Below are 23,037 nucleotides of genomic sequence, written 5' to 3' on the forward strand. Positions count from 1 at the left end.
AAATTATGACTTACATGAAGTTTAATTAAGGATGGACACCTACCTTTTTAATTGTTTTTGTCTGCACCAAAGCGAGTTCTCTATTCTCATCCGCTACGTACAGTGAAAGTTTCACATACGGATCACTGTAAGAAAAGATTTCAGATTTAATGAGATTGTACTTTTCATTTAAAAAATACAAAAAGAAAGACAAAAACCTAAATGAAAATGCAAATATCAGTTAATGCCCCAGTTTATGTAAATTCCACAAACTAAGCAGTAACATTTTCAACATGCCTACTAAGGAAATATACAAGAAAAGTTTCCATCAACCAGAGTCAATGATACTTACTTAAAAGCAAAAATCTCTCTCAAATAAATCTTTTGGGGGGGGGGGAGGAACCTGGGTGGCTCAGTCAGTTGAGCATCCAATTCTTCATTTTGGCTGAGGTCATGATCTTGGGGGTCTTGGGACCAAGCTCCATCAGGCTCCCTTCTAGGTGGGGAGTCCGCTTGTCTCCCTCTCCCTCTGCCCGCCCCCCTGCTCACCCGTACTCTCTAATAAATCTCTAAAAAAAAATAAAAGCAAAAATATCATAAAACATATACTAACTTTATTTTATTTTTTAGTGGGGAGGGGCAGAGGGAGAGGGAGAGAGAGAGAATCTCAAGCAGGTTCCATGCCCAGCACAGAGCCCAACAGGGGGCTTTCTCATAACCTGAGTTCATGACCTGAGCCGAAATCAAGAGTCGGACACTCAACTGAGCTACCCAGGTGCCCCTACACTAACTTTAAAAATAACTAATTCAAAAGAACTAATCTGCCATATTTCTTTTCCTAAACACAGATTCTGAAAAGATTAGGCATACAAAATTTTTATCAGACTAGCAAAATCTAGCCAAAAAATTTAGTTTGCATCTTATTTATATTCTGATTTCCACTATATAGGTAAAAATGATTGTTCCTTTAATGAAGGTAAAACAGGCATTATTCATCTAAACCAACCTTACCACTTTACAGATTAAAACAAAAAAATCAAAACCCAAAGAACTAAAGTGCAGGAAAACAAGAGAGATTTGCACAATGTTACAGATTTCAGTAAAGGCTAGATTAACTGAACACTTTTAGCAAGAAATATATTAAAAGGACTACTCACTGCAGACTTTCTACTAATCTAATTAAGTCAACTCACATATTCTAGTCTTACTAAGCCCGGGATACCTCAAGTCTAGTCAAACTATCACTCTTTAAGGGTTTAAAATCCAGGTTCTTCTGTTTCACACTGGAAACCCTGAAAATCATAGACAGGGCTCTCATGTATTCAACTCCCAAATTTTCACTCATCTAATTACCTATAACTGATGATTTATTTCTATCCAATTTGAAAATTATCCTTTAGTGGCTATGCCATGACTTATTAACCCTTATTCTGCAACTTTAGGGTATTTCCAAAGATTACAAAGAGCACTGTAAAATGCTTTAGATTGATTTTTATTTAATACCTTAATAAATATGCCATGAATCCTTTGGAGAAAGGTGTGATGAAAGTAAAAGTCTGGTAGTAACAGGACTCAATATCCAAAACAGAAATTAAAAGTCAGTGAAAAATATTGTATATATAGTATTTATTACCCATAAAATGCACCTTAATGGAAGCTACATCTTCAAAAAAAAAAAAAAGAAAGAAAGAAGAAAAGAAAGAAAAGAAAAACCAGCAACAGAATTGGTTATATTCTATTATCAGTAAATATTTTTAACATTCTGGTTTAAAGAAGGTAGTCAATTCTTTGCCTCTTATCCATAAACTATCGATATTATTTGATTAAAGAACATCAAACCCAATGTACCTATTTCTCCTTATCTGGACACTCTCAGACTCATAATAAAGATGAATCAAGAGCTAGAACCTAATCTAGGCTTAAAGACCCCCAAGAACACCTTCCTAATTAGAACCATGGTCTGGGTGATGAATCAGAAGTCAATTTCTAAGGTTAGAAGCTCTCAGACTTTAGCGTATCAGAACTACTCGGGAAAGGGGGTAGTTGAAACACAGATTGTTGGACCCCAAACCCAAAGGACTCCCCCAAAGATCCAGTAAATCTGGGGTGGGACCCTAGAATTTGTATTTCTAATAAAGTCCTGGTGATGCTGATGCTCTTGATCCAGGGACCACACACTCAGAACCACTGTTCCAGGTAGTATTTGAAAAGAGTATTTTTTTAGCTATAGAAACTAATTTTCTATTTCCAGCCACCAAGCTATTGCTAAAAAAAACTCAAGGTCTGATATCTCTGTTATCTCAAAAACAGGCTCTGAGCATGCCACAGAGATGTGCGTGCACACACACACACACACACACACACACACACAATCTTGTATTCTAGAGAACACCATAAACTCTGCCATCTCTTGTTTTCATGGCCCTCGGCTATCATGGCTACTGCCTATTACATAACTGCAATAAAGACTAAAGCGTTTGCTTTAATAGAATACACACATCCTTCTACTAACTGTTTATTTGCTTCACTTTGAATCCCCTGAATAGTTCACAGTAAGTGACACGTGCAGCTGGGAACTGAGAGTGGGGTCTCGGAGTGGGACAAGGTCTCCCGGCTGACAGGAAGGCATGTCTGAGGACGTCATGAGTGCTCATCCAGGTCGAGGTAGGTACTAGGGTGTCGGCATGAAAGATCAACCAGGAAACTCCCTGGAAGAGAGCGCAGCATGGAGAGAGATCCGAAAGTGTGCGAACTGATAAAAGGATGGGAAGATGTCAGTACAAGGGGAGGGAGTATAGGACACAGGACGAGCTGGCTGGTGACAAGACAGTGAGTTCAAGGGTGGTGGGCGGTGGGGAGGGAGGGGCAGGACAGTCACCCCAACTGGTTCCAGGTTCTTCCTCCCTTTCTGATGGAACAGCAGTACCATTCACATCAACGAGTATTTACTGAGCACCAACTACATTCCAAGGACTCTGCTAGGAGCAAATACAAGAGCCAGTGAGCTGGGGAAAGGAGTGAGCAACAACGAAAAATGATTAAAACAACAAAGGCCATTAATGGGCATTTATGAATGGCCCCCACTTGGCTCAGCGGAGTGAGGAGGATGGCACTTTCCCATTTCGGCAAGGTGAATGCTAGAGCGGGACGCGGAGATACGGGACAGGGCGCTGAGCATCAGAAAGTGAGCAGGAAGATGCCAGAGCAGCCGGAGCAATCATCAATACCAATAACCAATACTACCCCAACTGTGGGCACCACAAGCCCAGCACCCAAACGCCATTAAGCACCCGGTCTGTGCCAGCACAAGGGGGAGATACACGCAGTATCTCACTGGATCCCCAGTGCAAGCTTATGAAGTCGGGACATCTTTTTCAGATGAGAAAGTGAGAGAACTCAAGCCGCCTGCCCAAGGTGAAACAGTAAGCAGGCGAGCTGGGAGGGGATGCAGGCTGCTCACTCCAGAATCCAGCTCTCCGAGAGCACGCTACAGTCTTGCTGCCGCATGCTACCGGTTGACCACCAACAGAGCTGGCTGGAAGGAACATCTAGGGGCAGGAGTTCCTAACATTCTGCCAAGCTGGAAAACATTCTGTACCCAGACTGCTGTTATGACCTAATTTTTATCTTTGCTGCTGTAGTGTCTGGAGGACGATCAAGACGCCTGGGCCGAGTGTCTACCTTTGGGAAAGGCCACACTTCGAGATCTTCTCAACACCCCCAAATAACTAGCTGTATACCTCGGACAAGTCACTTTAACACACTGAATCTCAATTCTTGTTATATATCCAAAATAAAGGGATTAGACTCAATCAGTGGTTTTCAAATTGCACACTCTACAGAGCCTTACTTCTGCATTAACTATCTTGGGGAAACTGCAGGCTACCATTTACCCCTTCGGCTGTTTTATATATTGAGCTTCCATGTTAGAATTTGGGGGGAGGGGGCAGGGTTCTGTAATATAAAAAAAAAGTTTAAGGGGCACCTGGATGGCTCAGCTGGTTAAGCGTCTGACTCTTGGTTTTTGGCTCAGGGCATGATCTCAGGGTTGTGGGACTGAGCCCCGAGTCAGGCTCTGCACTCAGTAGCGAGTCTGCTTGAGATTTTCTCTCCTCCTGCCCTTTACCCCCCTACCAGTTCGCATGCTGTCTAAAATAAATGTAAAAGTCCTTAAAAATAAATACAAGTTTTAAAGCTATTGAACTCCATGATCCCTTTTAGTTAGCATATTCTGAATCTCAGAACAATCCAAACTCACTTCTCATCACTCATTTTAACTACAGCCTAGTCCATCCTAAGTAAACACAGCTTGACTACCTAAAGATACAGGAGGAAGAGCGAATAAAGCCCTTATCTCTATTAACAGGTTTTCTCTGTCAGAGGATAAAGGGTAAAAAGCCCCCAGTTTTGGGTATGTGAAATCACTCTTGATCACCATTGGGCTGAAATTTTCCTGTACATGTTACCAGCTTCTAACCAACCTACCTACTGGGAAAAACATATGACCTAAACAACAAGCCCAACAAGAGAGGCATGTGTACACGTATACTTGTGCATGTGAGTCTAGGGCAAGGAAACCAAGGCTCTCCGGGGTTACACCACCACCCAAGCATTTAGAAGCTGGTGGTGAGGTTTCCTGTCCCGGGATGGCCTTCATTTCTGAATACGATGTTCTGCAGCAGTGGAGAAAGGAAGAAAGAATTCAGTTTCCAGAGTCTTTTTCACCCCTGATTCCAGTAAAGACAACAGTTGTGGCGGAACCTTCTGCCCTCTGAAGTTCTACCTCTCAGACCTTCAACACATCCCGTACCTTTCCCGTACTCAGTCCTGAGGTTAATGCTTAGTTAAGACATACCTCCCCACTCCTAGGCCACTAGGAAGCTTAGGAAAGACACAGAAGCAGCTCCTCAGAAGGTTCCAGTATGGGGAGTAAATACAGGGTGTGGGAACAGGTGTAGAGAGTTCTGGTTTTCATGTTACTCCTTATACGTGGTTGGAAGATTTGGTTGTTGTTGGTAACCATGAATACATAATACTTTTATAAATAACAAAACAGAATAGGTGGGGCACGGAGGGTAATAGGCCAGAAGACCATCCCTCCCCCTCCTCTCATGGTGCTTCTCCATCTGATGCCAGTGACCATATCCATTAGAGTCTCTAATCTCCATTTTACCAACTCTCTGACCTTCAGACAGTCATTTAACCGCTCTTACCTTCAGATTGTTCATGAATGAAATGGGAACAGTTTTTAATGCAGAGGGTTACTGTGAGGATCAGATAAAATTGTGTGTTAAGGGCGCCTGGATGGCTCAGTCGGTTAAGGGTCTGCCCTCGGCTCAGGTCATGATCTCAGGGTCCTGGGATCGAGCCCCGCATCGGACTCCCTGCTCAGCGGGGAGCCTGCTTCTCCCTCTCCCTCTGCCTGCCACTCTGCCTACTTGTGCTGTCAAATAAAATCTTTAAAAAAAAATAAAAGTAAAATTGTGTATTAACATCAGTACCCACTCAGCACCAGACACACAGTACAAGTGCCTTACAAATGACAGCCACTGTAATCGTGATTCTGTTCTTCCCTCTTGTAAGACTTTTGAGGTTCTCTGTTACTCCTTCTGCCCCCCACTTCTGCTGTGATTGCTGATGTGATGTGCCCCTGATTACCTCCTAGTGAAACTGGGGTCCGGCCCACCACAGCACACCGAGCTCCATGCTTCCTCCTTATTCGCACCTCGTGGCAGCCCCCTGGGGATCTGGGTGGCGGCAAACTGCTCATCGTATTTACAGCAGAGCTCAGAATTCACTCCTGGCAACTAGTTCCGGTCCTATTGGCTGGTGTGTAGGACTCAGGGCCAGCATGAACATTACTCTCTAAGCAGCTCAATTCTTTGTGGATTAGAAGAGAAATTCTATTTCACAGCCCAACCTTCTGCCTTCTCTGCACAGTAAAGCGCTTTAGGCACCACTTTCTTTTCAGCCTTAGAAAGAGACAATAAAGTGATAGTAGGATTTAAGCATCCTATTCACTGTTGCCTACTCTATTCCAGGCAAGGAGGCAATAGGACACTGTCCCTACCCCATCTGAATGGGGCACAGAGAAGCGAAGTGATAATTCAGACAGGGTGTGCCGAGTACCCAGGAATACAGCACTCCACAGCGGTGGTTCCTGACCTCATGCTCAACCAGGGTTACCTGTAATCGGGTGCCTGTCCCCACCCCAGGCCTGCCAGATCAGAATCTCCAGGGCTGGGACCTAGGATTCGGCATTTGTCAAATGTCCCACCTGAGTTCCATGCACTGGTCAACCTTGGCACCCCTCCCAGAAAGGAATCTGTGAGGCCAAGAAGGGAGGACCAAGAGCAATGTGAGATTTCTCCAAAGGGGACAACATAAGCAAAGGTCCTGTGGCAGGCTAGAGCCAGGGTGTTTGGCACAGCTGCAGTCTGGAGGGCTTGGGCAGAAGAGGGAGCCATGGCTCAAACCACAGGGAGCCTTGTATGCAACTGAAGAGCCGGCCATCGCCACTGGGGCGTCAATCCTGGCTCCCCTCATTTGTAGCTCTATGACTGTGGAAAACTCCTATAGGCCTCCTTGTGCCTCAGTTTTACCATTCATGTTAATGGGGAGACTAGCAGTACTTCCTGTTGTAAGGAGGCTGTTAGGAGGACGGAGATAACAATAGTGCCTGGTATACAGGAAGCACTCAATAAATGTTAGCGGCCTCCGCCGTGACATCACTATGATCATGGGGTTGTTGAAAGGGAAGAGTCTTTGACCAGACTCAATACAAGGAGATGAAAGAGCAGGTGGAGGGACCAGCTGGAAGGTTTCTGCACCAAGGACTGAGGGTCTAAACACAGAGGCAGTAAGGACCAAAAACAAAGGACTGGAGCAGCCCGAAGATGTATGGCAAACATCTGGTATCCAACTGAAGGTGGTGAGGTCAGGAGAGGAGTGTGCGCCAACGTCCAACCTTCTGGCCTGGATGACCGTATGCAGGCTCACGCTACAGAACCGGACTGGGGCTCTGAGCCCTTACTGGGCCAGCAACATCACCCATGGAGGAGTGGGATGCACCCACTGACAAGGCAGCTCTACCATCTGGGCAGAAGCCAGTGAATTCCAAGCCACCAGCTACAGCCTTGCCTTTATAACCAAAGTCTTTTTACACAGCTCTTGAAGTTTTAGGCCATCACATGAGAGGCTGTGGAATCTTCTGCGTCCTGCCCATGAATGTATCTAAGTCTGCAAGGGCAATAGAAAAGGCTATGGTCCAGAGGATCCTAATGACTGTTATTTACATTAGAAGTCTGAAAGTTAGAATTGGCCTCCAAAACTCTATGTCTCAATCGGGCAAACCACAAAATGCATCCTGAAGGCTCTGGGGTTCCTCTGCACTTTTCACGGAGTATGTACAGTTCAGAAGAGAAAACGACCTGGGAGACTCGGGCTGTTCACTCACAAACAAGACCCTTCATCTGTGCACAGATGATGACTTTTGAGGGAAGAAACAGAAAGGTGTCATCACTGTATCTTGCACAAAGGAAGCCCCAGAAACTGCAGGAAATCAATGGCTAGAAGACAGATCCCATTAACTGGAAGCTGCTCTGTCATGAGAAGTCACCAAGAAACCTTAGTCACAAGCCCACCCTGATCTTGCAAAACTGCTGAGCAAAGAGCATTGCAATTGTTGTCCTGTTCATTCTCAGCATGGAGCCCAATGCTGAAAAATTCCGCTTCCCCTCTCTCTGGGCCTCTGTTCCAGTTTTCTTGAAGAGACAAGAATTCAGAGATGGGTCTCGTTCCACCTTCATCACCAGTGAACAGAAACAGGGCAGACAATGGCCATTTCTCAGGGAGAGATGGACATAAGACCTTCTGAGCTTGCCCACTGCTCAACCTCCAGGACCGTCAGGCTGAGGCAACATTAACAGAGTGATGCTTGACCCTCTCCATCTGACTGGCTCAAATGGTCTATGACCAACAAGAACGTGTAAAGGCGAATCCTTCTGCACAGATTATTTACTTACTTTGGTCAGACTAAACAGTCTTTGCTGAGATCCCCATATTTTAGAGGAGGCCAGAGGACAAGGAGTTGACTCCACTGGGCAGAGCATTCAAGATGGGTTAGGATCAGGCTGCGGCCAGGCTGCAATGACACTGCCCTGTCCCCCAGCTATAAAAGTGTCCTTCCAAGATATTTGGAGATCAGAGGAACAATGAGAAAGGTCTTCATTTTTCAACCATTTTTTCCTCCTAAGGGAAACACCACAACCATAGCCTGAAAGCAGCAGTAATTCTTTCCTTAACACGAGGTTGCTCAATATGCCACTGGGACAGGCTGTAAAAGGGCTGTGTCTTTTTTCCTTATTAGCCAAGAACAGCGGGCTAGTGTGGTATATTATTACTTCATGCTGTAGATCAAATTTGTTGTGACTCCCTGAGGTATCTGATGCACAGAGACTTAGCCGACCCAGAAAAAATCTCATTGGAAAACCTATTTGTTCAAGGTTTTCCTCATTCTTTTCTATGGCTATTATAGCCAGTGTTGCATGAATTACTGACATCTGTAACAAATAGCACAAAATAAGGAAAAATATTACCTAGAAAGCGTGAGAGACTAAAACACATGAATTTAGCAATATTGTTGAAACTGAAGTTTTTAGTCTAACAAGTTGTCAAAGATGCAAAAGAGGTAACACTTTCTGAAGAGGCAGACGTCTGAATACTACTGGAAAGAAATTACTCCAAGTTTTCTGGAAAGCAACATGGCAGCAGGTATCCAGTATAGAGTTGATGCCTTTAATTAAGCAAATCTATTTCTAAGCATTAATCCCAAAGAAATAATCAGACATGCAAGCAAATATTTACCTACCAAAGATACTCATTACAGCACTGTATATAAAAAGAAATTAGAAGCAACCTTTTAGTCCAACAGAGAAATGACTGAATAAATTATGGTATCATGTGCTAGGATATTAAAACCATGAAAATGTTTTCAAATAATATTTGTAAATGGGAGAAAATAATCATGGTATAACATTAAGGAATAAGCAGGATCTAAAAATTCTACGTACATATGGAAGTTAATTGAGAAAAACAGAGCTAAAGTTAATAGTTGTTCTCTCTAGATAAGTTTATGAATTATGTTTATTTTCTTCCCTGAATTTTTTTTTCTAAATTTTCTACCTGAGCAAGTACTATTTTTTTTTAAAAAAAGATTTCATTTATTTGAGAGAAAAAGAGCAAGCGAGCACGTGCGCACGAGCAGAGGGAGGGTCAGAGGGAGAGGGAGAAGCAGATTCCTGGCTGAGCGGGGAGAGCCCAACTTGGGGCTCCATCCCAGGACCCTGAACTGAAAGTCAGCTGCTTAACTGACTGAGCCACCCGGTAAGTACTATTTTTATAACTGCAAAAAAGTCATGAAAATACCAATAATAGTTACACATATGATTCAACCATAATAAACTCTTCAACAAGGCACTGAAACCTATAATTTCATGGCTAATCTACATTATGGTAACAAATCCAAAAGGGCTTCAAAATTTTTTTCTTACCCAGAAAACTGCCTTAAATGGATGAGTACTGAAGATTTTTGAAAGAATATGCATATACATTCCAGCCCTTGAGACTTAATGCAAGGCATGAAATATGCTTTGAAATACATCACTCGCCTCCAATAGTGGCAATGAGTTACTTGATACAATCTTTCAACAAATACAAGACAGCCCTGGGTCAGTTTACAGACTAATGAATTCTTTTTTTTTTTTTTTTTTTTTGAGATTTTATTTATTTATTTGAGACAGAGAGAATGAGAGACAGAGAGCATGAGAGGGAGGAGGGTCAGAGGGCGAAGCAGACTCCCTGCCGAGCAGGGAGCCCGATGCGGGACTCGATCCAGGGACTCCAGGATCATGACCCGAGCCGAAGGCAGTCGCTTAACCAACTGAGCCACCCAGGCGCCCCCAGACTAATGAATTCTTATGTTGGTTTCAGGTAGGTTCCAGGTAGGTTAAGTGAGGCATTAAATTTTTTTTTTTTTTCCCCCTGGGTACCTGTGGTCGAGGCATTAAAATTTTATAGCTTAGGCGTATTCCGTGAAACTGCTAAAAAAAAAAAAAAAAAAATCTACTTTTCGATACTTCAGTTATGATTTTGTTGTTGGGAGGAACTAGTGGCTTACCCCTATCCTAAAACCTTCCTTGTCACCTAAGCCTTGAGAGTCTTGTCACCAAGACTCTCTCCTGGTCCCCTGCCATCTACAACCAGTCCGCTGGGGAGGTCCCAAACTTGGGTCATGGAGAACCCTGGGAGCCTGGCAGGGGAGGGGGGAGTACCTGCATGCCCATCTGTCTGTCTCTAACACACCTATACATAGTTTTCTTTCTATCTAGGTAGACATGCAACAGCCCCTGAAAATATTTAAGCTAGAGTTCAAAAAAAAAAACTTTGTTTAAAACCAATGTTTTCTTTTGTTGTAATAGTATAACTATCGTTCATTTCATATTGTCTATAGAAAACTGTTTCACCTATAAACAACTGAAATGTTCAGACAGTTGCCAAAGGAAGCAATAGTTACAACTTGCCCTTATCTCCAGCATATTTTTTTTTTAAGATTTTATTTATTTATTTATTTGACAGAGAGAGAGACACACACACAGCGAGAGGGGGAACACAAGCAGGGGGAGTGGGAGGGGGAGAAGCAGGCTTCCCGCTGATCAGGGAGCCGGATGCGGGGCTCCATCCCAGGACCCTGGGATCATGACCGGAGCCAAAGGCAGACGCTTAACCAAATGAGCCACGCAGGCGCCCCTCTCCAGCATATTCTCTAGGTCTTTTCCCCATACTACCACAGGTTAAGAAAACTACCAAAGGTTAAGAAAACACTTCTTTCTAGTAATGCTTTAACAGAGCAGAGAGCAGCTCACAAAGCCACAGGAGAAGGGGAAAACAAAAACAGCTCCCTTTTCAGAGACTAATAATTGATTTAATTCCTCAAATAGTCACCGAGTATCCACCTGATGCCAAGGACTGTGGCGGGCACCCATGGGGGAGGTCAAAGAAGTGGGTGGCAGGGGACAGATGAGCAGGGGCCCTCAAAGAGGCTGTCTACCCCTCCCCTCCAGAGAAACCAAAGTCAGACAAAGGTACGTAATGCAGGTGTGTTGCCTTTATGGAGTTGGCTGTGTATATTAAGAACTCAAAGAAGCTCGTCAATTTTTACGATTATTCTAAGACGATCTGAAGTGCAGGGAATACCTCATATGAACAGAAATAGTAACTTCCAGTAACACTGATCAAGCACTACCTGGGTGAACAGCATTGTACCTGGGGCCTTATGTATACATCATCTCTAACCCCTCAAACAGTTCTGGCAAGGAAGATGTTAGTATCCCCATTTCATGAATAAGGGAAAGATGTCCTAATATATGTGTACACATGAAATGCTACGTAGCCATTAAAATGGCATTAATGAACTTGATTTAGTTGCCTTTAAAGAGAGAAAGTTTTAAAAAAAACCACATATTACAACTATAAAAACAAATAAAAAAAACTACTGCATTATAAATATACCAAACTATAAAATAGTGTTTATTACTGCATTAATGAGACCATGAATAATTTTTTTCTTCCTCTCATTTCTCCATATATTCCAAGTAAGAGAGATGTGTTACTGTTTAGCTGGGATGCTGAGACTGGAGTGTGACAGAGCTAGTGGGCTCCCCCTGCCCCCGCCTCCCGCTCTGGAAATGATCCCCAATGGCAGCAACTAGAAAATCCAAGTTAAAAATATCGTATGTGTGCCTATTAAGTAGGTGGGGGGAAAGGCATTTATAACTTGAACACGAATCTCTGATTTAACAGCCAGAGGGGAAGTAAGAAGGTAAAGAGGTCTCAAAGAGCCTTGAAAGAAAGGTACACAACACAGTAAGTGGAGTGGAAGGGAGTATCTTAATTTCCATAGTATCTACGTTCAATGTCCCTGTTGGTGAGATAGGCTTCATTAACATCATTCTAACAGCATCTCCCTGCGGGGCCGTGGCAATGAGGTAATGTTTAATTACCAGGCCACAGCACCTCCTTTCTTATCCCTTTAGGAGGTTCTGAGAATCCATTCTGCCAAAGGCCTCAAGTGCTGTCCCCCACGCACATTCGAGGCAGGGAGCAATTCAAATCTGCCTGCTTGTGAGAGAAGTACCCATGTTCCAAACTGCTGAGGCAAAGACTCTGCACAAGAGTCTCTCTTCTGAAAAGGCCATTCAGGAATGTGGGGGTCACAAGCACACACTCACAAACCACATACACACATACGGGAAGGATGCCACAGGCTCACAGTGTCTGGGAAGTTTAGGGGGTTTACTGCCTTAATATAAGTGAATACCCCCAAATAATCCATCGATCAAAAGACGTACACTTCTCAGATTAGATATGGAACAACAAAGTTAAAATGACTTTGATTGTATGGTGGTATTATCTCTCAATATGCAGTAACATCATGGAAATCTTCAGCCAAACAAGATCATTACATCAAACACAACTGCATATATCACTAATTTCAAACTGTCATAAAGGTTCAGAGGTACTTTTAATCCTTTTCTTCAACTTTTATTGACAAGTCACATTTGTTACCTCCCCAGGACCAGCTCCACGTAAAGCAGTAGACAATAACCCAAATCCATAAGGCCTTAATCTTAAGGATCCTACCTAACTATAAGCATAGGAGTATGGCACATACTCATGCCAAAAACATGTAACTCAGGTTCACTTCATCAAAATACTCCTTAGATGATGTGGCTGAACATAAATCTATGAAATGAATCATCTCCCCATTACCTCCCACCACAATCCCAGACATGGTTCCATGAACAAAAATTCTACCTGGAAAACACATTTTTTTAATGTGCACACATTTGAAAAAAAAATGCACATGCCCAAACATGCGCATGTGCACACGCACGCACGTGCGCACACACACATGCACACACAAAGCCTTACTACTGTTAAGAGAGCATTTGGTCTTTGTCAATAAATTATGTATTTAATTCATTAAAAAAAGGTCCCAGAACAATGTCCATGGGCAGCAAATCCCTATGACAACATAGCCTCAGTATAAAAATGCATACTTTCAAATTTACCACACAATTAAATTCCATGTCATCAGTCTTCACTGATCTTATTTAAGCAGCTATCCTACTTATTTAACTGAATAATTAGCATAACCCAGAAGCCATACATTTTCAAAGACCAATTTATCTCTAACATGCTTGTACATTCACTGACCACAGAATTCTGCTCTGCAGAATTCATTCCTGCCTGCAAAAGTGTTATCCACTCTAAATGTTTATGTACATTGGTTTGCACAAAGAGTTATAAGCTTCCAGAACTCCAAAGAAGTAAAACAGACAGGAATTCCAAGAAGTAGTTCAGGCAGAAACTCTCTGGGAGGAGTAAGCATGTTAATAACAGATGCATACAAGGCTATCAAGAAAGCCTGCAAATACGATCAGCTTTCCCACTTAACATGTGAGAGGAGAGCCACATTCTCCTTCCAGAACTTTCCTTCTGCCGCCCGCCCCCACCGGACAGAATCCTGAGCTGGCTGAACACAGGTTTCAATCTTACAAGTCCTATAGATCCTAAATGATCGTGAGACCTAAACGCTAAATCATCCCCAAAGAAGTTCTTCTGAAAACCATACAGTCCAACTCTATTAAATATTTAAGCAATATTTTATAGTGTAGCAGAAATAGAAATTTGCTCAATCTATTTAACTATCCAGAGAAGGCAATATACGTGGGGCACAGGCAAATAGTCATGTAAGAAATCTTGTGTCACAGAGGATACTGCTCCTGTGAAAAATTAGGAAGTTGGTGAGATTTATCAAGGAAACTTTCGAGTATCTCCCATCTGTGGCCCACATCCTGTCACAAGATGGCTCCCCCTGCAGAGTCTACTCCTCACCTTTCTCCAGGTACCTACTGAGGGCTTCGATCTCGCTCTCACTCGGCAGTACCTACACTCTGATGGTGTCTGCCCACAGTAAAGATAAACTAGAACACATGCCCTGTCTGTTGTATGAGCACTGAGCAGGGGGCTCAAAGGCAGACAGGTCCATTCTCTAGCCCATGGCATCACCGCAATGGCTGTGACCTTGGGATTAGGAATTCCTAGAGGTTCTCAAACTGTGGTGGGCATCAGAATCACCTGGAAGGCTGACAAAAACACAGGCTGCTGGGTTCCAATCCCTGAGTTTCCAATTCTGGTCTGAGGTAGAACACGGTAGTCTGCATTTCTAACAATTTGCTTGTCTGCCCCCCGCCTTTGGGGAGCAATGAGACTCTACTTTTCCCTCTTTGTTTCTCCAGGATCCAACACAATGGGTTCATTCAACTCAGACATCTGCCTCCACTATCCTATCACCCCCAAGAGGATGGGAGGAGGGTACAACCTCACCTCCACTGGACGCCAAGGTCTTTGATGCTTGACAATGCCCTTGTTTACTGGGGTTGTAGGAAGGGCAACCTACAAGGCCTACCTGTAATTTTAATTAACCAGTCAGTACCGCTTTTTGTTTATTTCAATGGAGGGGAAAGGAGAGAGAGCAGAGCAGAGGCAAGTCAGTTCTTGTCTATTTAAAAACATACCCTTGTCTACAGAGAGAATGGTTACAAGTACCCTGTAATAACACGAGCCTGTCAGGAATTCAGTTCTAAAGGAAATAAGGGGAAAAGATCTGAGATGTGATACTTCAGTCGGCCAATCTTACAGTCAGGTGGGACACCGATACCCGCTCATCTACTCTGTGGCTCAAAAGAAAGGTCAATCCAACTCGAACTTCATCAAACAAAAACTCAAAGATACATTCTTATTTGTTATAAATTAGTTCCCTTCACCCCCAATTTATCAAGTCAGTAGCCTACAAGCAACAGGTGCGCAGATGCAGAATGACACTGACATCAGCCACCGTGGGACCAGACCTCCAGAGTCATCACCCATCAGTCCCCCCAGAAGTCAACTCCTTGGCTAATCCCACCTGTGTCTTCATGATCGAAAAGGAACAGCGCTGGTCAAACAGAGCAACCTTGAACTCGATGCGCAAGTGGAATCAACACTGAGCTGTGCCCACCTAGAAAAGATGGCCAATGCCAAGGTAGAGAAGGACTCAGGGAGCTCGGCCTCTATCAACTGAACAGAAGAAAAGCTACTTTCACTGATCTCTAAGAGTGCTGGTTCCCACAGCAGCAGCGGGCTGCACGTTCCGGGGCCCCGGGACTGAACGGGGCACGGGGAAGGAGGTGCTCAGCACCCCTCCGGCCAGCACAGAGATGGACACAGCCCAGACGCCTGTGTGCCTGGTGCTCAGAACAAAGGTCGAGCAGAGGGAGATGCCCCGGGCTGGTGAACAACAGCTCTGCTCAGAGAGCGCCTCGGACGGGCAGGAGAGCGTGGGGAGAGGCAGGGACCCCAAGTCAGCTGTGCATTCTGCTCCCCACATCCTAAGCACATCAACATCAACCTCTCCCCTGCCAAGTGCTGACTCTGTGCCGAGCACTGCCCTAAGCACTTTCTGTATAATCTTTCCTTACACCTACTTAGTAAGTGTCTGGACTTCTCAGGGGTGGGACAGGCAGTGGGGCCAGGGGTCTCTCAGGAGCTAATAACCATAGGACCAGTGCGGTTCTGACTACAAGAACCGGTCTTTCTTGTCACAGGCAGGATTCTCTGAGGAAAAGGGATTCCTCCCTCCCTGGAAGTTAGCGTGAGATATGGCAGCTTCTGAAGTCTGCATAGGCAGCCCCATGAGTGATGCCCATCAGTGAAGCAGCTGGTGAGGTGGGGAGAGGGGGGCACCAGGGAAGCCCTGAAGCGGGGCGGAGGTCTCGAGCTTGGCACACACCTGAACACAGAAAGAACAGAGTGGCTCATCTTGAACCATTCCCTAGGTAATGGGCTAAATTGTGCCCCCCTCCCAACGAAAGACAGGTAAGTTGAAGTCCTAACCCCAGTGCATCAGAATGCGACCTTATTAAGAAAAAGGGCCTTGGGACGCCTGGGTGGCTCAGTTGGTTAAGCGGCTGCCTTCAGCTCAGGTCATGATCCCAGGGTCCTGGGATCGAGCCCCACATCAGGGTCCCTGCTCAGCGAGGAGCCTGCTTCTCCCTCCGTCTGCTGCTCCCCCTGCTTGCGTTCTCTTTCTGACAAATAAATAAAATCTTAAAAAAAAAAAAAAATAGGGCCTTTATAGAGGTCATTAGGGTTGGCCCTAGTCCAACAAGATGTTGTCTCTACAAGAAAGGAAATCTGCAGAGACAGACATGCACACAGAAAGATGATGGGAAGACAAGATAGCCTTGTGGCTGGAAGGACACATCTACAAGGCGGAGGGAAACTAAAGATCGCCAGCAAACTGGAGAAGGGAGAAAAGGCAAGGGAGGAGTTTTCCCCCAGAGCTCCGAGAGGGAGCACTGCCCTGCCAACACCTGGATTTCAGACTTGCGATCCCCAGAACTGTGAGGCGATACATCTCTAAGGGTTTTTTTTTTATTTAAAAAAAAATTTTTTTAAGATTTTATTTATTTATTCGACAGAGAGAGACACAGCAAGAGAGGGAACACAAGCAGGGGGAGTGGGAGAGGGAGAAGCAGGCTTCCTGCCAAGCAGGGAGCCCGAAGCGGGGCTCGATCAAAGGACCCTGGGACCATAACCTGAGCCAAAGGAAGCCACTTAATGACTGAGCCACCCAGTTGCCCCACATCTCTATGTTTTACGCCACCCAGTTTGTGGTACTTTATCACAGCAAACCCGGGAAACTCAAGAGTCCGTGTTAAAGCCAGTCTTTCTGAGAAACCCTTGGGCCCAAATGTGTCCTAGAACCCTCATTTTTTTTCTTGTTTTAGGAGGACCCTGACTATCTGAATTCTTGCCTAACGTTCCCAGGAGGGGCTTGGGGCAAGACTCATAATCAAATGTTACATCTCTGCAGTCTGTATGAATAGTTATATTTAAGTGTTCTACACAAAAACCAGAAATGAGACTCTTCAAGTCTGTTCAGGTCAGGTTTTGACATCAAATGAGTTTCCTACAAACCTACAAAAATATTCCCAGTTTCCAGGGCTTTTTGAATTTTGGAACTGATAAAGGAAGGATCTGGAACAGATAAGGGACTACAGGCCTGTTCCACGTTGCAGAACAACCCTTAAAATACATATACTCCTAACGCCACCCTGCCAATCCCGTTCAGACTGCTCACAGAAACACAGCTGCCTGGGAACCCTGCAATTCCCCCCGGAAACAAAAGTATGCCCGCAACTCTTAAAAAAATAATTTGCAAAATGATTTTTTACTTTAATTTTATCTCCAAGGCTATTACACATGCAAACAAACCACGAGGCCCCTGACCTTTCCATTATAGGAGTTCTGAACATGTCACCACAAGGCTTTTTAAAATGTAATTTTTATTAAAAGAGAGGCAAAACGATTATGCTTCACACTATCATCACAGGAAGAAAAGCAAGTATAATCAATACAAAGCCGGCCAGAGGATGATAATGCCCGACCTTAACTCTAGGGAGAGAGAACTGTCATCGAGCACACGTTCCCCTCTCCGCCTCCCAGTGATGCAATAAACGTACAGCACGTACTCACATGTGGACTTCCCGGCCCGTATGTTGTCAAGAAGAAAGGAAGTTTATAGAAGAAATAATAAAGCCTTTATCAGCATGAAATATCTCAGTTGACCTGCTTGTTCCTCACTGGTGTGACCACCACCCGAGCCCCTTACCGTATCTCCAAAGCTAGATGCACATGGGAGATTTCCCCCTTTTGTTCAGATATTTTAAAATCCTCTCTTAAGTTACTGTGCTAGATGAGACTGGATATTGAAGGACTCCCAAAGAGAGCCTATGGTGGGTTCTAGAATTGCTAATAGGGATTGGTCCTACCCACATCACCCTCACGTCGTAGAGGGTGTTTGAGCGTGAAGGTTTAGCCACTAGATGACTCTGTGGTATAGATGTATGTGTTTCTCCTTGTCCCTGTGACCCTGAAGAAGTGTTAGATAATCATGGGGTGAGAGCACACAGAATAGATTAAGAGAATTTATCCAGAATAAAATGCACCCTTCCCATAAAAACTATGGTGGTGAGACCTCTATTACACTGAAACAGGACATGGATCCTTGTTTTACTTGTACCCGATGCTTAAGAATTGCTATTAGGCAGTAAGTACAGAATCTAATTAAACCACTTGTCACCAACATCCACATCTGTCTGATTCCCCAAATATGCCAATCCCCTATCTTCCAAGTCTTCAGCCCACTTGCCCTGGGTGCATGCTTGCGTATTGGTGACTAGGTTTTCTCCCCTCATTCCAAGGGAAATCCAGGTAGCCAGCACCAACCCCCCTCTTCTTCCCAGAACAAAGCACCCTATACTAACCAGCTTCCCCATGCTCTACCCTCCTACGGTAGTGACCTTTCAGACCACTCCTTTGCCACCGAATCACATGGCCTTTCTGTATTATTTGCCCTTTCTCAAGTGTGTAAATCTTAGTTCTCTCAAACTATTTGCAAGACAATTAAGGCCACTGTCTACGTTTTAGGCTAGTCTGCATTTTCCACCAAACCTCTCAAAATAAATATTTCTTGGTTGACTGACTTCCTACCCATCATTATGACAGGGTCACTTCTTCCTAGGGTCACACACTTGCAAACACGGTCTTGCGTGAGGTACCAAAAACCTGAATTTCTCAAGTTTATTGACCTCAAATTCTTATGCGGCTGGTGTGGATGGAGATACCATTGAACAGTGATCATAACAAAATATACTATATGCCACTTGAAGATGTAGCAGGTGTCACCACAAAAGGAGACACAATCTCTCCCCTCACCGGGTCACTAGGGGATAAGGTATGTTACATTACCCCTAGCAAGGTGAGCATGCATATGCACTTCCCCATTCTGCAGGAATAATATTCAGTAACCATACTGAACAAGCAGTTTGAGACCTCGGCAATTAACGTTCAGGTAACAGCATGACTCCTTGTAAGTGAACACAAAACCCTGCCCAGACACATGCAGTCTAAATTTGAGAAATGGTATGCGTGGGGATAACTATGTATCCTAGCCAAATACCAATTATTACCTAATTAGATTTATACTCTATGTTCTGCAGTCTGTAATTCTGAGGACCTAAGGCTTGAGCGCTAGGCAAACAAATGAAGAAATCTCCTGCCCATCCAATCTCAGTGATTAAACACCTCGAGGATGAAATTCACTACAAGCCCCAACCTCCTCTACCCCACATCTTGTTGATGCAGCCAAATAGTAACCCAATTGCCCAAGCCCAACACGTAACCATCGCCCACTGTGAATTGGTTCTTTGTAATGTACGAGACAAAGTCCGGAGAATACACGGTCTGACTCTGCAATGCCATCCCCCTGTGCCTTACACATGTAGCCAAGGGGGACGATTTTTCGTTCTCCAAACAAATCATGTTTTCCCTCTGCTGGAAATGTCTTGCGCCCACCTTGTGTGCATATGACCCTCACTCAACCTTAAAGACCAGCTCGTCAACTGTCTCTGAGAACACTGCCTAACTCCAAACCCCCACTCCCGTTGGTAGAAGCCAACCAGGATAGCAATCATTTACTTATGCGTCCGTTTTTGCTACTGGTCCGGAAAATCCTTTTGAACATGCATCCATGCCTTGGTCACTTGTGTATATGACATTCCAGTCACACAGTAGCTCTGCAGTAAGTCACTGCTTTACAGGGTATCATGATGGCCCGAGAGCAAGTTAGGCATATGGGGCCCTGGGGATAAGGTGGTTGGGATAAATCTCAAGCTATCTCGTAGCCAGATCCTGGAATATCACGGACTGTATCGTGGAACATGTGAGGTTTATTTTAAAATAAAATACTGCTTAAAAAAGGAGTAAACTGGATGGAAACAAAACAGCCTCATTTGTGATTTCTTGGTTATTTTTCTCAAGTCATGACTGAAAACAAAGAAATGCAAGAGTAATGGAGCAGAAGCCGAAAGAGAAGGATAATCTGCTCTTAGGGAGTTTGAACAAAAGGCAATTAATAAAGGATTAAGGCGAAGTAAAACCACAGTGGAGCAGTAACTGCAGCGTGCTGATTGCTGAAAACCAGAGTGGCAATTAGATAGGAAAAACCCACAATGGGTAAAACATTTGCTATGTCAATGAATAGCTGCAAGGAGCTTCAGAGAGCTATTCCCCTGTGCATAGACCTCTCCGTGTAACAGACGCCTGGAGGCTACACTCTGACCCTTAGAAAAAGGATGTAAGAAAGTCTCCGTTAGACTTTCATCTCAAAGTGGTGACAACCATCCAGCCAACGCCATTATTCTAATGCATGGTGTCCTATTAACAAGTCACCTCAATACATCGACAATTCAGAAGAAACCACAGCCTCCAGGAGACCAAAGTCGGGACCAGGAAAGTCCAGGGGAGGCTCCCTTCACAGACCCTCCCCTTCCTTCCTTCAAGAAATCTTCACTGAGCACCTACTACATCTCCGGCACTGGTCTAGGCCCCTGAGATACGCCCAGGAAAGAAACACTCAAGGCTCCCTAGCTCTGTGGAAGTTACACTCCAGCAAGTGGAGATCGTTGGTAAACACAGAATAAGTTCGTAAAGAACAGCGTGTTAGGAGCTAACACTTGAGACAAAGGGCTGATGCTGGGGGCCTTTGTGAAACAGTGATTTGGAACAGCAACTTGAAGGGAATGAGAACGCATTCACGGGAGGTGAGAGGGAGACCCTCACAGAAATAGAAGAGTTGTGCATTTGACAAAGACAGGATGTTGTTCTCTCCTGGCTGCCTCAATTTACTTGACTTGGGGTAACACAGCCACGCAATTAAGGGCGTGAGCTCAGTCAGGAGTAAGACACACCTGGGGCTGCTTTCCAGTTCTGCTACTTGCAACTGGAAATCATCAGTGAATCTCATCCAACGGTGGCCAGGCTTCCAGACCCTTTCCCTTAGCACTTTGTGAGCTGCTGTCGTCCTTAGCAGTGAGGAGACCACAGTAGGTCCCAAGGGACCCTGCTCGCAAGCACGGCACAGGAACTCAGAGCCTGGGGACCTGAAAACCTCAGAATGTCTCGGCGATGCTGGGTTAGGAAGTTCATGCCTCCTAAATGTACTGCTGGGCATGTTTTCACTTTCCCCCTCCCTCTCAACAGTTAGCCTCAAGTTTTAAGACAGTAACAGTTTACGAGGGTTGGTTCTATAGGTTGCTATAATAAATCTTGACCTGAGAAAAAAAGACAATTATTGGAGGTCACAGAACCCTAACAACTCCATTTGGCAAAGGACAAACCTCGTGTCATGTCAATGGTGCAGCTCCAAGTTCAACCCTCTGCCCATGTACCTAGACGGCCACACCTATTATAGGAATCACTCACTTTTATGCTACTCCATTGATGTGGATGCCCCTCATTTCCAATCAGACTAAATGACACTTAAAAATGTTTGATGGGTGCAAATTTTTTTTCCAGGAAATACCTTCTCCTTTTGCTCTAAGATCAATGACCACTTACCCTTTTTAGGCACCATAATGTAGAGCTTTCTATGCAAAGGATGTTTTACAGGATAGTGCTGTGCTGGCCACAATTTCCATACTAACCAAAACCAACCATACTGTAAAGTGTCAGGAGCTCCCATGCAGAAGGAAAAAAAGCTCACCTACCTGTACAATTGTTAGACCCTCCTCCTGATTTCATTTCTTTAGATACCCTCACACTGCCTTCAATTACAGTACCTGTTCACTTGGCTACTGGTCTCCCCCCACCAGGATGCAACTCCCTGAGGGGGGTGGAAGGGGCAGGTGACCACACGAGGCTGTGCAGCCTGCCCAGCACCCAGAACCTGAATGGCCCCTGAGGCCCTATTTGTTGAATAACTGAGTAAGTTTGACCTCAAGGCTGGGAGGCCATTTGGGCTCTAACTGGTGCATGCTCAGTATGGGAGCTCAAAAATTGCTTTTCATTTTGTTCCCTGCCCACACATCTCCCCTCCCTTAAAAAAAAAAAAAAAAAAAAAGGCAGAGCCAAATATAGGATGTGCCCAAGCACAACAAAAGGGTGAGTTAATTATGACGCAGTTAACACCTAGGATTAGGCCAGGACCTGCTGCTGGGGGCAGAGGAGGAGGCTGGAGGCTCCAGCCCAGAGAGGGGTAAGGGGCTGCACTGCTTACAACTGCATGGAGGAACCCCACTGCTAAGTCTGTGGCTCTTACCCATCAATGGGTTATTGCTAAACCAAGATGGTGTCTTTGTCACCAAACCTCCCGCCTTATATTCAAGCTAAAGTTGAATATAAACAGCAATATCCCTTCAGTAGCAGGGTGATGCATATCTCGAGGGAGCTGGAGTTTCACAAAGGTGACAGAGCCTCTTCTGGGTCCCCCCTCTCTCTGACACACCTCCCTGCTTTACATAACCTTTCTAGCCATCAAGTTCTTCCCCACCCCACCCCACCCCCCGAAACAGAGTTGCACTGGCACACACGGGAAGAAAACTCTTCTACCTTTGGTATGTGGCTTCCCATCTGTGAACAAAGAACTGAAAAGAAAAATGTTTTTAAACCAGCTAACATAATTAGGGGACATGTTTTCCTGGTCTCATTAATCTTACAAATCAATTAAGTCTTAATTATCTTTGATGGCCATCTTCACTCAGCCCAGTTCTTAACAGCTGTGAAAGTTTGTTTTTTTAAATCAGGTAAAAACAAGGGGGGAATCAACCTTGAAAGAATTGTAGCTCAGCAAAAACTGCCAATGTCGGAAAAAAGAGGTACCCCTCAGTGTCTAGCACATAGATACTTCATATTTGGTAACCGACAGGCTGAAAAAGAAGAGGAATCATTGTAAAGTAATGAACAAGACATTACACCTGTCTTAAACAGCCTGGTCAAGGAGTTAAAAGTCACACAAATAGAACACCAGATGGGCAGTGTCCAAAGAGAGCACCCTTCTTTCGGATACACTGCTCGCTGATGAACACAGGTATAAACCTCAACACGAAAGGGCAA

General features: G+C 44.5%; 1 protein-coding gene across 1 annotated transcript in view; it reads right to left on the reverse strand.

Annotated features, from left to right (window-relative positions):
* NEDD4L (NEDD4 like E3 ubiquitin protein ligase) overlaps positions 1–23,037 on the reverse strand; it is a 290,602-nt gene that overhangs the window by 136,002 nt on the left and 131,563 nt on the right. Inside the window, exon 3 of the mRNA XM_081802522.1 lies at positions 44–125. Within this exon, the coding sequence (XP_081658648.1) occupies positions 44–125 (82 nt within the window). The remainder of the gene's footprint in view (positions 1–43; positions 126–23,037) is intronic.

This window comes from Leptonychotes weddellii, chromosome 13 (assembly GCF_054177405.1).
Source record: "Leptonychotes weddellii isolate Sample4059 chromosome 13, ASM5417740v2, whole genome shotgun sequence".
In the NCBI taxonomy this organism is placed as follows: Eukaryota; Metazoa; Chordata; class Mammalia; order Carnivora; family Phocidae; genus Leptonychotes; species Leptonychotes weddellii.